Genomic DNA, 15,482 nt, shown 5'->3' with positions numbered 1-15,482 from the left:
TGTTGTTATTTTTGTGCGGTCACCTGAATTGAACCTGTGTGTCCCCGAGGTGTGCACGTGCACTCACCTGGCGACAGTCTACTGGCGTAGACGTTCACCTGCACTCCCGCTTTGAGTGTGAACTGGACGAGGTCCTGGTTTAGAGCACTTAGCAGCACCTGAGAGAGCTGTGAGAACGGAGGAGTGGAAAACGGTTAGCGGCAACGGCGCCACCGCCGCCGCCGCCATCAATATTTCAGCCCTAGTCATTTTCCTTTAGCCGCTTGAATTATGAATGTTTCTTCTCCTTCTGAAGAGGAGCAAATGTGGCACAGGGAGAAAAAAAACAAAAACAAACAGCAAGCAGCCAGCACGCCTTTGATGCTGATGGAAGCCCTGTCAGGTAAAAGGCCGTTTTGCTTTGGTGAGTCTGTGACATTTGAAAAGAAATATATATTTGCTTTGTCTTCCATCATGGCAGATGTGCTTTCTCTTTTGAAACACATTTAAGCCAAGTAATGAAAAGAGTACTGTTACTTTAAAATAACATAACTATTAAGTACAAGTAAAAGGTAGTCTTCCAAATAGTTACTCGAATAAGAGTAACTAAGTAGTCAGGGGGAAAAAACTACTCAAATAATGTGTAACTGGTGGCTAATTTATTTATTTAGTTGGTTTTTTTTAATCAAAGCATAAATGTTAATTAGACAAAAATATAAAATGGTAATGTGCAAATTCAGATATTGGCCAACAATATCACTTTAACTGAAACAATAACAAATGTTATCTTCATAAAATAACATAAATTAAGGATAATTCTGCCACAAGAAATTGTCTTAAAATGGCTTTGTTAAAACTCACAAAATAGATAAAATAGACAAAAACAAAAGTAACGAGTGGAATGTAGTTCAAGACTGGCTGACTCCAAAGTACAGTGATCCAGTATTACGTTCAATAATCAGCATCTTTGGAGAGTATGATATATTTGATTTCTTTCTTTTTTCAGGTGATTATATAAAAAGGGTTTCGAAAACTCTTCCGGATGATGGCCCAGCTACCGAACACACAGGCCCGCCCGCCACTGCTTTGAACAGACTGCAGAAGCCTACACGAGGCCATCATACAACAAGCGAAGCCATCCCAGTTGTCAGCTTATGCCTCAATAAATCCATCTCACTCCATCTAAAATCTTTCCACTGGTTAAAATTAGAGCGCTCCACGCAGTATGAATAATTACTTTTTTGTTCTAGTGGCATATCAGGGTCAGTAAATCTATTACACATTTTAATAAGCCCGCTGCACACATGCACTCCAAGCAGGATTTTGTGTGTGTGTGTTTTGGGGGGGGGCTCAGTGAACTAAAGATTTATTACCCTATTGTCCGGGTAGTTTCTGCCAGGTAATCAGACAGGCTTTAGATAAATGCATCACTTCAATTCCCAATCCAGGCCTCCTGCCCCAGTTTGTCTTCTCGTTTACTGCCAATTATACGATGCATCAATGTAATTAAATACCGATTAACTTTTGTTCAAGACTGAGCGTGAGCCCGAAGAGTCGTGTTTACTCAGGCCACGCTGAGGTCTATTCGCTCGCGGGGGGGGGGCGGGGAAAAAATTAGCTGGCCTCGCTTTTTTATCGATCGTTTTTTCAACAGAGGACATCTGTCGAAGATTAGAATTAGCATTTTTGGAACGATACAACCGTCCATTTTCTGTGGTGATTTTCCTCATTAGGGTCACGGGTGATCTGCAGCCTATCCCAACTGACTTTGGGCAAGACGCAGGGCGTACCCCGGACTGCTTGCCAGCCCATCACAGGGCACATATAGGCAAACAACCAATCACACCTAAGGGAAATTTAGAGTCTTAAATAAACCGGCCATGGATGTTTTGGGAACTTGGAGTAGTCCACACAGGAAGGCCGGCGCCCGGATTCAACCCCACAACCTCTGAACTGTGAGGCAGATGTGCTAACCACTCTTTCACAGTGTGAACAATAAATGAGAACTAAATGAGCTCCCCTATCATTATTGTTATGTCAAGTTGCAGTCTAAAATGACTAAAAAGCGTCAAACACCCGTAATGATGTACACTAATTCTACCCCTGTACACTCTAGTATGCAGGACAGAATCGGGACGCACTCGATGTGCTTCTCCACTTAAGTCTGACGACACTGCTCTCTTGTGGTGAGCTGGTGCATTACAGTCAAATGCACAATATCAGGTCACAATACTAGGTACACCCGCTCCTCTACATCTACTCTGTCAATTGAAATATACTCCCAGTTTTGGGAAGATGACTTTGGAAATGTAGTTGTTTACAATCATGTAAAACTTGTTTGTTTTTTTATAGTAAGTGTAACTAGTTCAATTATGTTCTCAAACTAATCATAACTAACTACATGTTGATTACATTTTTAAATTTTGCATCAATGCATCAACAGGACCCCCAGTATGTTTCCTCTGTTAAAAAAATAAAATACAATAAAAAGTGGATTAAAACCATAGATCCTTATTTTTAGAATTAACCACGTTAGTTCTTTACACAAATAATAAACTGAGAACAAAAACATGATGAATTGTAAATACATATTTATACATATATTTTTATATCTAGATATACACTCTATGTGTATAGGATGATGAAAACACGGTAGTACCATGTTGACTTAATGACAAATGGACACAATTTAGACAATACTGCTTCAAAACATATGAGTGAATATTCCACAAAATTATGAAGCTGAAACTGTTGAAAAAAAATGTTTAATGCTCTGTTATGTGTTCCAAAGTGTAACTATGACTCAACCTTTACAAAATCTCAGATAAACTAATAGATTACACCACAAGGTGGCGCTTTGATGTCATCTTTGTACAAATATGTCACGCGCGAGACTATAGCACATGACCATAGAGAGCCAATCACAAGCTTCGGCTTTAGGAGGAAGTGATATGAAAACAAAAACTGGGCTGTTGCAGCTATTCTTCAAATGGAACAAATTGTAAACATGGAACTCTCCAAAAGCAACTGTAATTTAACTACACCTTCTCCCAGTAACGTCATGGATTACTATTACTTCAATTATGTAATCTCGTTAATTATGTAATTATTTACTCTCAACGCCACACAATTAACACACAGAAGGAAATGTATTGCACTGGCTCTGGCAATGATTTTTTAAAAATGTAAAAAATGTTTTTTTGATAGAGTTATGGAGTATGCAGTGTTAGAGCTCATTTCAGAGTGCATGTGTACCTAACGATGTGGTGGAGACAAATTGACAAGATTCATTGTAACTAATCATGCAATTTAGATAATACTGCGTGGATGAATGAGCATTAAGTGGTAATAATTTAGGATGAATTGCTTGTCGATTAAACTACTATTCAGATATTTTCCTCTTGTTCTACCAACCACAGTGGAATTTGGCGTTTACCCTGTAATTTGTTCTGCAATGAAGCACATTGTCGGTGCAAGTTACAAAGCAATGCAGATTATCCCAATCCAAATTGGGTTTCTATGTTTAGAAGCAAAAGCTCACAGAGAATTTATTATTTTCAAAAAATGACACTTTGTACATTCCACACCCAGTCCCTCGAAGAACACAATACCTGTTCTCGGTCTTGCCGCTTTGCACCCACGGCGCCTCCTCTGTGCCTCTTCTCGGGAACAATAAAGATCTCGGCTGTGGTTGGCAGACCGGGAAGCACGGTGACCAGCAGCCGATCCTCACTGATCCCGGTGACCTTCAGTAAAACGACAACAATAAACAATAAATGCATCCAAATATGATACAACTGTAAAAAATGACTGCTGGCTTTGTGCTTCAAGTATCATTTGCCTAAGTAGGATTCGCTGTCAAGTCAGAATGCACAAATCACCACAAATGCGCACGTTCAATCTGACAGTCTTTGGTAGAAGAAGAAAAAAAACAACAACGCAGCTTTTAGTGCATTTATGCCATAACCAGGCTTCTGCTGTCAGAGTATTCCACGGTCTGACAAGACAGAAGGTCAAAGTGAATGTTTTATACACGGGGATATATTTAGAGCTCGCTATCTCGGTCTTTGAGATAACCGGTCGCCTTTTGTACAAGCGATATCGAAGGTTCCGTTTGCGCTCTTGGCGCACGGTCAGTGATGTCGAGAGCAAACGGCAAGTGTCACGACACGGATTTAACCGCCCTGTTGTGTAGCTTTGAAAAATCTGCGGCGGTAATAACAACGCCGTGAAACTATGCCGACCTTGACGTTCAAGGCTTGGATTTACACGGCCGAGATTCAAGTCACACATTTGGGATGTCTTTTGTCTTTTGTTTTTCTTTTTGTCATATTCTGAGATAAATATTGATCGGGAACTGCTCCAGATGATGTACGTGGCACAGCTGCCTGCTGTTATATTCCGGTTTTGTATTGTATTTATGGTTCCTATAACGTGACGCGATTGTGGCACTATTTAAGAGATGGATTAAGTCGAATGAGTAAACACGTACAGTAGATCGGATATGCCCTGTCAATGCCAGCATGACGTTATCGAAATACGGTACACTAATTGGTGATGTATACACACCCGCGTTTGCCCAAACAGCACAAACAAAAACATTCAAATGCACCCGCTGTAAGCTAAACTACAGTGAAAGCATATACAATTAAACACGATGTCAATTGTGGTACATTAGTATCATAAGGTGATAGAGTCCATTGCTCTTAAATATGCTTCCTTTTGAGCTAAGAAAATGGTTATTCTTCTGTGGGCATTTTGAAAAAGCAGTTCAATTTGTCACTGTCGCACAAACGCTAAAGTAAGTGATATTTGTAAGATTTCTGACCTGGACCACGGAGCGCTTCACCGCCCTCCCGATGTCCGAGCGCCACTCAGAGAGGCCGGGGTTGGCGTCATCCAGATTAGAGGAAAAAGACAAAATATGCGACTGGAAATCATCTGAAAAGCAAAGAAAGAACACACTTTTTAATGTATGTTATCACGAGTCATCATATCTTTCACTGCAGCACGGCACCCAAAGCTAGTGCCATTAACATCTTAACCTCACGTGGTTTGCGCGTCTGCCTCACAGTCAGAGGTTTCAGGTTTGAATCTCAGTTTGGCTATTTTATTGTGACGTTTATACATGCGGGCACCCTTTAATGCGAGCAACTCAAATCTTCGCTCAAACGCATTAATAAAAAAGAAAAAAAAAGAAAAATTCGACCAAGAGATAACTCATACATGGGGTCACTTGTCAGCAGAGGTATTATGACCAAAATATTGAAAATAAGATGAAAAATACACAAATGCTTGAAAAAAAAAAAAAAAAAAGAGAGACAAAAATTCAAACATATTTGATGGAAAACTATTAGGGTCAGCATGTCTTGGAAAAGTAATTTCGGTCATCTGTATGTTCCACATATATATAGGTCGGACAATAAAATGCTACCATACACAAGGTATTGGGTTCGAAGCTGGGCTCGGGCCTCGCTGCAGACCACGCTTGTGTGGGTGTTCTCCATTCCAAAAACATTGCTCGTTCGGTTAATTGCAGACTTCGAAATTGTCCATAGGTGTGAATGGTTATTTGTCTACATGAATTGCGGCCAGTCCAGGGTGTAGCCCCGCCTCCTGGCTGCAGTCAGCTGGAATAGGCCCCAGCTCACTGCTGGCCTTGACCATAAGTGGTAGAGATGGTTTCATTATGGTGTGAAAAAGAAATCAAACATAACGGAGAGTTTACCATAAACTGCCACCGTCATGTGGTCCTGATGAACCGTGTTCCCGACTGAAGCCTGCACGGTGACCATGTGACTTCCCTCCTGGGAGAAGGTGAAGGACATCCCTCCATCCAGACTCAGCAAAGGCTGAAAGACCAACGATGTGGTGCATGAACGCTGCCACTCGTGTTAATTGAACAACAGGGAGGTAAAATTACCTCGGTTTTGTTGTCAAACCACCAGTAGTACGTGACCGTCCCCACGGTGACAGGGCGCAGCGTCGTCGTGAAGTTTACGACTTTGTTCCTCAGGGCCACGGACGGAGCGGAGAGCTGGACCTGCTCCAGCTGACCTGTGAGCAGGAAACACAAGTTCATGATCTCGACTTTTATATTTTATGACTGTCTACAAGGCAACATAGGTGTCCGAATGTGATTGGATGAACGAATCGGGGGGTTGGGGCAAAAAATATCAACGACATTTCTGTTTTGCTCTCTTTTGCTGTGAAATGATTTTAGCGTGTCAAACGTTTGTAGAAGCGCTACGCCAGTAAAGACAGTAAAGTTAACAATGACGCTAGTACTAACACAGCATGAGAGTTGAGACATGCAAAATTCTCCTTAGGGCAAGTCAGCGTACAGTTACATTCATTTGAAAGCTCATAATCACACTATCGCTTTAAATACCCTATTACTGAACTCTTCTTTAAGGCCCAAATTAGAAATTGCTTCATCAATTTCTTAGCCCAAGGACAGGGATCATACTCAATATAATACTGAATCCAAGAATTGACGCTGGTAACTCACAGGTGACGTGGAGGTAGAGTGTCACCCTGTCGAAGCCCAGAACGTTGCTCGCTATCGCAGAAACTTGGTAGATGCCCACTTTACTGTAGACATGCTTGACCCCATCCTCTATGGAGCTAATATTCACGTAGGATATCGCGGTGCCGTCGCCAAAGTCCACCGTTATGCTCGTCGTAGAGCTCAGACCCTTCAAACCGAGGAAAGCAAACACCATGATTTACAAAACACAACCATGTAATGCTCATCGCTCGCGTCTTTTCGAGAAGTCGGCACCTCTTCGAGAAACACCAGAAAGGTGACGTTCTTGTAGAGTGTCGCGACGAGTATGCCTTCGCTGGTGAAAAGCTGCAGGCCCTTGGGGACTCGACTGGGACATTTCTGCCGCCTGGGGCTGTATTTTAGCAGAGTCCCCTCTGTGCAGTTGTTCGACAAAGCTCTGCGATATCTGCGATAGAAGCCAGTGAAGACACCAGTGAAAATATATTTTCCACCAAGAAAACCAATCAGCCAGCCAGCTCATTATAAGATTGCTAAAATTACAAATCTAACCCCTAACCATTACCCAAACACTAACCCTAAACATTACCTTGGCCATATCCTTAACCATGACACAAACTCTAAAACCTACACCGTAGCAATTACCCAAAAACAGTGAACCGTTGGAGCTTGGCTAACCATTACCCAAGCTGCAACCCGAACCATGATGCTAACCTAACTGCTACCACTAACACTACTACCCAAAGAATAATTGTATTAACCTCATCCCAACCCTCTAAATATTACCCTAACACTCACCGTCAACCCCCTAAACCTAATACCCTGACAATAAACATTGCCCTAACACAAACCCTTACCCCTTACCATTACCCTAACGCTAATATTAACCATAGCCCTAACCCCCTAACCCTAACCCTAACCTTGACCACTACATTTCCTAATACCATATATTCCATACAACCTTTTATGGTTGTTGTTTTTTTTGTTTTTGTTTTTAAATACTGTATACATACTGAAGATGAGAAGAAAGACATCTTTACCATCTGTGCTCCCTGCTACACTTGACATGACAGTGAAACGAAGTGACCGCGTACCCCGTGGAATTGAGGAAGCTGTCCCCAGTGATGCAATCTCTGGATGTGGCCAACGGAACAAACCAGAACGCCGGAGTGCAGCTCCCATCGACCTGCCTCTCAAATCCATAGTCACTGTTGCAAGTGGAACACAAAGACGCACTGGGCGTTAGGAAAGCTTCCATGCACTTTATTCAAAAGTCGTATCTTAAGCAAGCTAGAGCAGAATTCATAGTATCTCGCCTCGGACCATACTTGAGGTTTGATGCACAAAGGGTTAAGCTTGGGGCCACCATAACAAAGCGTCGTTTCTTCTTCTTTATAAAAAAAAATAAATAAAAAAAAAAATGTAAAAAAAATTTAAAAAAGACGTAATTATGACTATGCCAAGTCAGAGAGACATTTTAGGCTCTTTTCATCGCAGAATTTGACAAAGTGGTGTTAAGGACCACTAAATATGCACACAAGTCCCTTTTCATTTCGCTCTTGATCAGAGAGATAAAAGCCAGTACAAGACAGTCTTGTCGGAGACAAACACTTGATGCGCGTGAACCTGTCACATGAATTATACTTAAACCGTGACGAGAAATAACTCCTAATTAAGTCTTGCTGAGGAGCCAGTGCTAAACTTTACACAGGAGATGTTACAATACAAAGCTGTCAAACGAGCTCTTTGTATCAGTTTTTTTTTTTTGTCATGTTAAAATTATCTCCTTTAAATTGTTCAGCGTAGATTCCTCGTTTCCATACGCTGATTGCATACTTCTTCTTAACCGGCCACCAGTCAGGATAATATTTTAGGATGCTTATCGTTCTGTAGCTAAGCAAAAAAAAAAAAAAAAAAACAAGAACAGAGCAATGTAAGGACTGCAAAATTTAAGTCACTTCGTAAAGAAACACGACACACATTAAGCAGTCAGGCAAAGTTGTTGGTATATTTCAGTTTAAGAACCCCCAAATGTTTTTAATTTAAAAAAAAAAAATTATAATTTGAAAGTTTTTTCAACTGAAAGTCTGCAAACCCAGGTTAAGGCAGTTAAGGTCAAAGGTTCATTTATTAATTTTTAACTGTATTATTTGAATTTTTGATGCTGAAACCTTAACATAACAGGGGGCCGAAGGTCATATCAGCGCATATTTAACAGATATATTGTTTTTCATTTTACACTGCCCATCAAAGCCTTTGTGAGGCCTTTTTCCTCAGCCAGCTGCCCCTTGTGCAAAAGTACTGAGACAGCATGGTGTGTTTCATATTTGATATTCATTTTCTGTCAACAACTAATTCAATAATCCATCTGCTCTACCAAAACATGCAAAAGCCCGTTATTCACATACACACTGCACAGTGCGCTAGTGCTTTTAGCATTCGTGATTAAGCGTTATAAACCTGCATGCCACGGCGGGCATTGGAGGCACAAATTAAACAAACGGCTGAGCTTGAAAAGAGATGGAAGTCTATTGCCACAACTGAGATAAAGTATCAGCAGTAATCATTTTAAACGAGACACAAAGAAATCAGAGGCTTGAGAACGACGTCCAAAGTTTCAAAGGCTTCTCTATGTTGTTATTATGTGTTACAGTTGAGAGAAAATGTGTTTCCATTGAAGAGACGCTGCAAAGGAGGAGTAGGAGACTCACCACTCAAAATCGGCCGCTGTGCATGGGCAGGAGTCTGACATCTGAGAGATGTACTGTTCTCTCGCCTTGACACATCTCGCGTTTACTCGCAGTTTCTGGAAGATTCTCTTCATTCCCATGATGCACACTTCTCCCTGCAATGAATAATGGATCATAACCATTTCACAGGCTTCTTCTTCTTCTTCTTCTCCTGTCTTTGTCTTCCTCGCAGCTCGTGTTCACGGCGCCGCCCAATAAAAGGAAGCATCGCCCATCGACGGTTCAGAGCCCCGAAGAGTGACTTACCTCGTCGTCCAACTGCCATGTCACGTAATCTTCGGAAGTGCAGCGGTGTTGAAAAATGGACCGGAAATCAATTTTGACAAGTTGCCACTCGGATCGGTGACTGAAGTGACCAAAGATTCTGCACATAAGAAGTCAAAAGAGGAGTGTGGGTGGGGGGGGGGGGGGGGGGGGGGGGAAACTAGGTCAGAACTTTTGGTGCACGGAAGATTAAAAAAATTATTATTTTGGCCAACAGACAGGCTTTAATCAATTGCAGGCGGATGGAAAAGAAAAAAGACATATCTAGGGCGAAATTACACGCATTCGAAGGGACACGGAGTGGAAAAGTCTTCAAAGGCTGATTTGTCATTGTGCCTCAATTAACAGTGCGGCAACACGTCAATTAGTTGTGCTCTCTTCATCTCTTACGTCATGATGAGGGTGTCCTCTCCGGGCTCCCCGAGCACCCCGTCCACATACAGCGGCAAGGAGGTGAAGCTAAATTTGTCCCAGTTTCTGCCCTCATCAAAACTCAGCCTGGGGGTGGGGGGGAAGAGTGAAGAGAGAACGATGGATGGATCAGCCACAAATAGAGCTGCAGTCTCGTGTGAAGATTGATGGTTGGCGTGGTAGCAGACTGGGATGCTTACCAAATGTGTCTAATAGGCAGAGGTGTGTGTCGGATGGCCACCAGAGATCCTCCTTGATTCAGAAAGAACACGCTGTACTCTTCCTGAAAAACCTGGACACATACACACACAGCTTTATTTTAGGGTTGTTTTGTTTGTTTGTTTGTTTGTTTTACTTCTAAATTCTCGCAGCAGCTGGCGACGACCTAACAAACGTGCATACTTAAATGGAAGAAACAACAAGACGCCGACTCATCTTCGGTTGTTTGAACTCAAGAGCGCATCGAGTTGGGTTGACTTTACAGAGAATCAGGCCCTTGGCAAAAAAAATAATCTGCTCGCTCACTCTCTTTTATTTGTTCGCTTTTGAAAGCTCCATATTCTTTTTATTTGGGAAACGAGAAGCAAACAGTGATGAAGTTGCATTCAATTTCTCCTTTCATACCGACTGTCAGTTTGTTAGGGGATCAGCCATCTTTGATTAGCACTCTCACATGAGTCATAGTTGGCGATGGAATACATTTCATCGACACTCACGGGACACTTCATTAGGCACCGTATCATGAGAGTAAATAAAGAAATGAAGATAATTAAAGCTGCAGTGCTGACTGAGCCTTCACGCACTTTTTTCTTTCCAAAATGATCATCAAACTTTGACGGCGTGCTCCACCCGCATTATATAACGCCAAAAAGGCTTCGCAATTTAGCGTCTTGGATACTTGATTCCAGTTGGGGCTCATTTGGTTGATTTCTTTCGGAAGTAAGAGGCCTAACATTTTCTCCAAATGGCGGCTTTAAGCCAAAATGGCCGACTTCCTGTTCAAATTTCTGTAATATATTGGTCTATCTGTACTTAATGCATATTTACGTCGTTTCCTTGATATGCTGTATGCAGATGGCTTTTATTTTTGATGACTGGCTATTCTGTCGGGCTAAGTTAGCGCAGTGCGTACATCGATTCAAGCTGCAGTAAACACATCCACCTTGGTGTCTGTGTCTCCCTTTGACGTGAGTTAACAGGCCAGTAAGCTTGACTCTTTTTTTTTTCGACACGCATCATTCTATACCTCTTTCCACGTGTTGCCAGCATCAGATGTGATGAAGACGCTGACATTAGTGGTGGAGAGCTCGGGTCCGACCACACCTGTAAACCAAAAAGGTAGAGTTGATTATTATGCAAGAAGGAATTGATACAACAACAGGACAACAATCGGGTTGTCTGTTTTATTTTTCACCCGAGGAAAAGCTGAATATCTCTAACATTTGCGAGTCTTAGCATAAGAAGAAGAATATCCTCACCTGACGCGATGATAATTCCAGGTGCTGTCTCTTTGCTCACGATGTTTCCGGAGGTGTACGGGTTCTCAGATACGTGAAGGTGCAGATGTAAGGAGCAGTACGGCTGTAAGAAAACGCGCATATCATCACGCCCAAGGCAAACTACACTCTCGGGTTCGGTTTTATGTCCATTGTCTTGTTAGCAGATTAAAGACAGAGCAGAATTTCACTGGCAGCGGCCCACTTACTTGCTCACAATCGACCCACTTTCCTTGGAGATCCGTTGCCGGGGCCCGCAAAAGCCGCCAGTCTCTGCCTTTATTGTACGTGATGTAAGTTTTCACTTGGTTCTCGACAACTTTATTTGACAGAAAAACCCCTTTAATCCCGGCAACCTGCAAAACAAACACAAGAGCGGAGTGGACAAAAAAATAACATACCAAAAAAAAAGCATGTATTATTCAAACTAAAGAAAAGCTGGAGCTCTGAGAAAGACGTCAGAACGAGATGAGATGTTTTCCTGACAGGGAGCACTATTTCGGACCATCTGTAGGACTGTGCGGAATCAAACCAACATCTGGCGTAGCCCTAAGATATTTAGACATGATTTTTTTATTATTATAATTCACGTGCAAAGAGATGGCGACTCACAAGAGAGCACTACGTTCCTTGATTTCTGATTTCAAAACTGCACTGAATAAAAATATAAATGCAACAGTTTTGCTTTTGCTGTCATTTTTCCTGACCTGAATTCCAAGCTCTAAGACTATTTCGATGTCGGGGAGGGGGCGGTCAGAACACGATTGGAGTCCCTCTCTGTGACCGGTGTGACCCCCATTTGCCTCACGCAGTGTATCAAGATGTGGCCTATGATGCAAATGAGTGTGACACCCCTTGCACTGAAGCGTCATCACATTATTATTATTATTATTTTTTTTTTTTTTTTTTTTTTTTTTTTAACGCTCTCATGCTGCTGAGTCACAGCAGCTAAATAATTGCGGGCGGAGCGGTCAATGAATGACGCACTCGCCAGCCGAGCTGCTTAAGTGTTAAATTGCAAACAAGGATTAATCAGGCCTGTTACACACAAACAAGAGTACGCAGTTATGTGTGACCTCACTTGACATCTGTCAACACACATCCACAGAAAATGCAGTTTTGCAGGCCTGGTGGCTACAAGCGCCGCTGCTTCTGCTGCTGGTGCTTGCTCGCTGACACAAACCTACTTGTTCCTTATATAAGAGGAGCTGGCACAGTCAAAACTTGCAGTCCATCAGCATCTGTTCCATTATCGAGAAAACACAGCAGAATAATTAAAGACGCTTGTGATGCCCTGTTGATGCTCTGTGCTTGTCAAAGGCAGATTCTTGTTTTTTGTTGCGTGATCAACCGGAACGTATTTTAGGAAAGTTATTTTCTCCTCCTGTTATTTGCCTTCCCAACTGGGATAACGAAGAGAGTCTTGTTTTTCTTTGTTATACAGTGAACCCCGGCTATATCGTGGGTCATCTTTGGCGGCTCTGCTATATCGCAGGGTTTAAAGCAATCTATTTTGTATGGGTCTTCATAGTATACAGGCAAGCCTAAATTTAATTTAGATCCCATCAAGCATAGAAAAACATATTGTAATGAAATATTTCCAAAAATTAAACAGTTTTTGCCACAATATTTGTGTCGATTCAGTGGAGATTGTGCTGCTCTTTCTGATTTTGAACGCCTGGGCCACTTGGGGGCAGTACAATACAGACATACATGGTAAGCTGGCAGTAATATTAGTCGTTCTTCACAGAGGATAAAGAATACACACCTGTGAATATTGTTATATTATGTCTACATGTGTTGCGACATCATTTGCGTTAAAATATCCTTCCGTAAAAGGTTAAAACACTGCGACACTGATGCTATTCCTTAGCGTGTCTATTGCGTGTTGCATTGTTTATTAGCATTAAGTTAAGCACACTTTCCTAGATCAACGCTATATGGTTGTTTTAAATTCACTTACCGTAATTTCGCGCGTGTAATGCGTGATGTGTACAATTCTTGAAAGAAAACATGAAGGACCAGGCGAAACACATGTAATTTTATTTTAATGGGTTTCAAATTAAATTAAATGTGTAGCATTTCAGAAAAGCATAATCATTAAACAAAACATAACCATAAAGGAATAATGGTTGTTGTTCAGTCATCAGTCGTATTTTCCATAAAGAAATAATGGTTGTTGTTCAGTCATCAGTCGTATTTTTAAAAATAAATACATACAAATATTATTTCACAAATTGTGCCTGGGTATGTATACTTATGAGCACAATTGTACATATATGCAGTCATATGCACCCCTGTCATATTGGAATGAAAGTGTAGGCGACACCTTTTTCATAACCTCTGGGTGGCATACTAGAATGAAAGTGTACAACTTTTTCATAACCTCTAGGGGGCGGTGGCATATTGGAATGAAAGTGTACAGCTTTTTCATAACCTCTCGATGTCGGCATACATTTATAAAATGTGAAAGTCTTTTTCATTTTCCCCTGTACCTATGTATAATGCGCACTATTGTCATTTGACAATTTAGGGGGGACATGTGAATTATACACAAGAAATTACGGTAAGTCCCCTACCACCATACAGCGCTTGTCAAGTCAAAGCAAAAAAAAATCGGCTAAACAGCTGGTATCGCGAAAAACCCAAAAGTTGGGTCACTCAAGGCACCATTGAAAGAAAGATGTGTGTAATGATACACGTTGTGACATCTTTCAATTGTACTGTAAAACGTGAGCGATCACAGTAGACCAAGCGCCAGAATAAGATGAATTCATCACAGCGGCCACCCACCTCATAAAGGTCGATCATGATGTTGCCTTCCGGTCCTCCGCTGCTCACCACGTTCTCCAGCATCAGCGTGAAGAACAGACCCCTGGACTCGGACATGTACAGGTTGTACGAGTCGTTCTGGTGCCAGTCTTGAATGGCCGCCACCACCTGGTTGTCGTCCGTGCTTATGATCTGCAAGTCCTAAACGGGAAAAAGTGTTGCAAAGTAACAAAGCCCTGGAGTCAAAAGAAGGAGTGCACAGTGGAACATGCTTGTGATTTTTCACTTGATAATTGACAGTAATCGAAAATAACAATGTCCGCTGATGAGCGTCCTCGGGTTTGTGACAAAGATGGATGAATATGTGCAATGTTATGCTGCAATTCTCTCGACCCCCCCCCCCGTCTCACACCCACCATCTTAATGCACTCCATTATTCCGCACTGAATGGTGTAAGAACACAGTTCGAATGCAAATGGGCTTCAAAAGTCTCCTTTGGACATGTGGGGGAGCATACACACACAGAAGCATTAAAGTCTGAATGAATTTAAGAAAATTGTAAGAGGACCGCCACCATGCAGGTAAATTATGCATCCTATAGTTTTGAGGACTAGAGAATTGGGAAAAAAACTAAAAAATATCCAATATGACTTTAGAGTTTAGTACTTGAAGTATATTGGACCAGAGTGACATAATTCAAACTCAGTAGGGTTATTAATCTGAACCAGTGGCAGGCAGTCAGGCCAGTAAGTCTGAAAGTCCAACATTCTATTATCAGAATTTCGTAGCATTTCGTAGCATGGGTCTTTTTTTCCTCCTCAATCAGATTTCAGCCTCTATGAGTTCCCATGACAGTCTCATTTGCCCAGGGCCTTCAGAATCAGTAGCCCTGGCCCACGTAACAAACTATATGAGCAATTAAACTGCTCTTTAAGCGCATTTCAAATTCAATAACGTCAGCATTTTTCTGTCCTTTGATTGGCTAATCGGAGCAAGTCAAATTCAACTCGAAAAACACATCTTTAACAATAAGCATTTCTGGTAAGTATGATATATTTTAGATTTCCATTTTTGATGTTATTCGATAAATAACAACATGAAAGATATTATTTATAAACAAGCAGGTTTGGGAAAGTAATGCAACAACTATCCCTCTCCATCCATGCACTGCAAACATTTTGAAAATGAATGTATGTCGTAAACTAAAAAGTGAAATTGGGAAAATTCTCCTATTTCCTGAGGCGGATGGTCCTTAAAATCCTTCTTAATGATATTATCTTACAAGTCAATTATCTCAACACA

General features: G+C 41.5%; 1 protein-coding gene across 3 annotated transcripts in view; it reads right to left on the bottom strand.

Annotated features, from left to right (window-relative positions):
• LOC133485491 (VPS10 domain-containing receptor SorCS1-like) overlaps positions 1 to 15,482 on the bottom strand; it is a 47,844-nt gene that overhangs the window by 9,541 nt on the left and 22,821 nt on the right. For 2 of the 3 annotated variants that reach the window (XM_061789252.1, XM_061789253.1), the window contains exons 9-24: positions 14,202 to 14,381; positions 11,618 to 11,764; positions 11,391 to 11,493; positions 11,159 to 11,235; positions 10,113 to 10,204; positions 9,892 to 9,999; positions 9,484 to 9,601; positions 9,199 to 9,332; positions 7,582 to 7,695; positions 6,764 to 6,935; positions 6,491 to 6,677; positions 5,903 to 6,036; positions 5,708 to 5,831; positions 4,808 to 4,920; positions 3,591 to 3,725; positions 68 to 167 (exon numbers count right to left, since the gene is read on the bottom strand). In XM_061789252.1, the coding sequence (XP_061645236.1) occupies positions 68 to 167; positions 3,591 to 3,725; positions 4,808 to 4,920; positions 5,708 to 5,831; positions 5,903 to 6,036; positions 6,491 to 6,677; positions 6,764 to 6,935; positions 7,582 to 7,695; positions 9,199 to 9,332; positions 9,484 to 9,601; positions 9,892 to 9,999; positions 10,113 to 10,204; positions 11,159 to 11,235; positions 11,391 to 11,493; positions 11,618 to 11,764; positions 14,202 to 14,381 (2,038 nt within the window). Of the gene's footprint in view, positions 1 to 23; positions 168 to 3,590; positions 3,726 to 4,807; positions 4,921 to 5,707; positions 5,832 to 5,902; positions 6,037 to 6,490; positions 6,678 to 6,763; positions 6,936 to 7,581; positions 7,696 to 9,198; positions 9,333 to 9,483; positions 9,602 to 9,891; positions 10,000 to 10,112; positions 10,205 to 11,158; positions 11,236 to 11,390; positions 11,494 to 11,617; positions 11,765 to 14,201; positions 14,382 to 15,482 lie in introns of all 3 variants that reach the window. The other variant, XR_009790709.1, reaches the window with a different exon arrangement.

The sequence above is a fragment of the Phyllopteryx taeniolatus genome, chromosome 11, assembly GCF_024500385.1.
Source record: "Phyllopteryx taeniolatus isolate TA_2022b chromosome 11, UOR_Ptae_1.2, whole genome shotgun sequence".
Lineage (NCBI taxonomy): Eukaryota > Metazoa > Chordata > Actinopteri > Syngnathiformes > Syngnathidae > Phyllopteryx > Phyllopteryx taeniolatus.
Note: the sequence above shows the minus strand (reverse complement) of the source record. Positions and strands in the feature narration are given on the sequence as shown.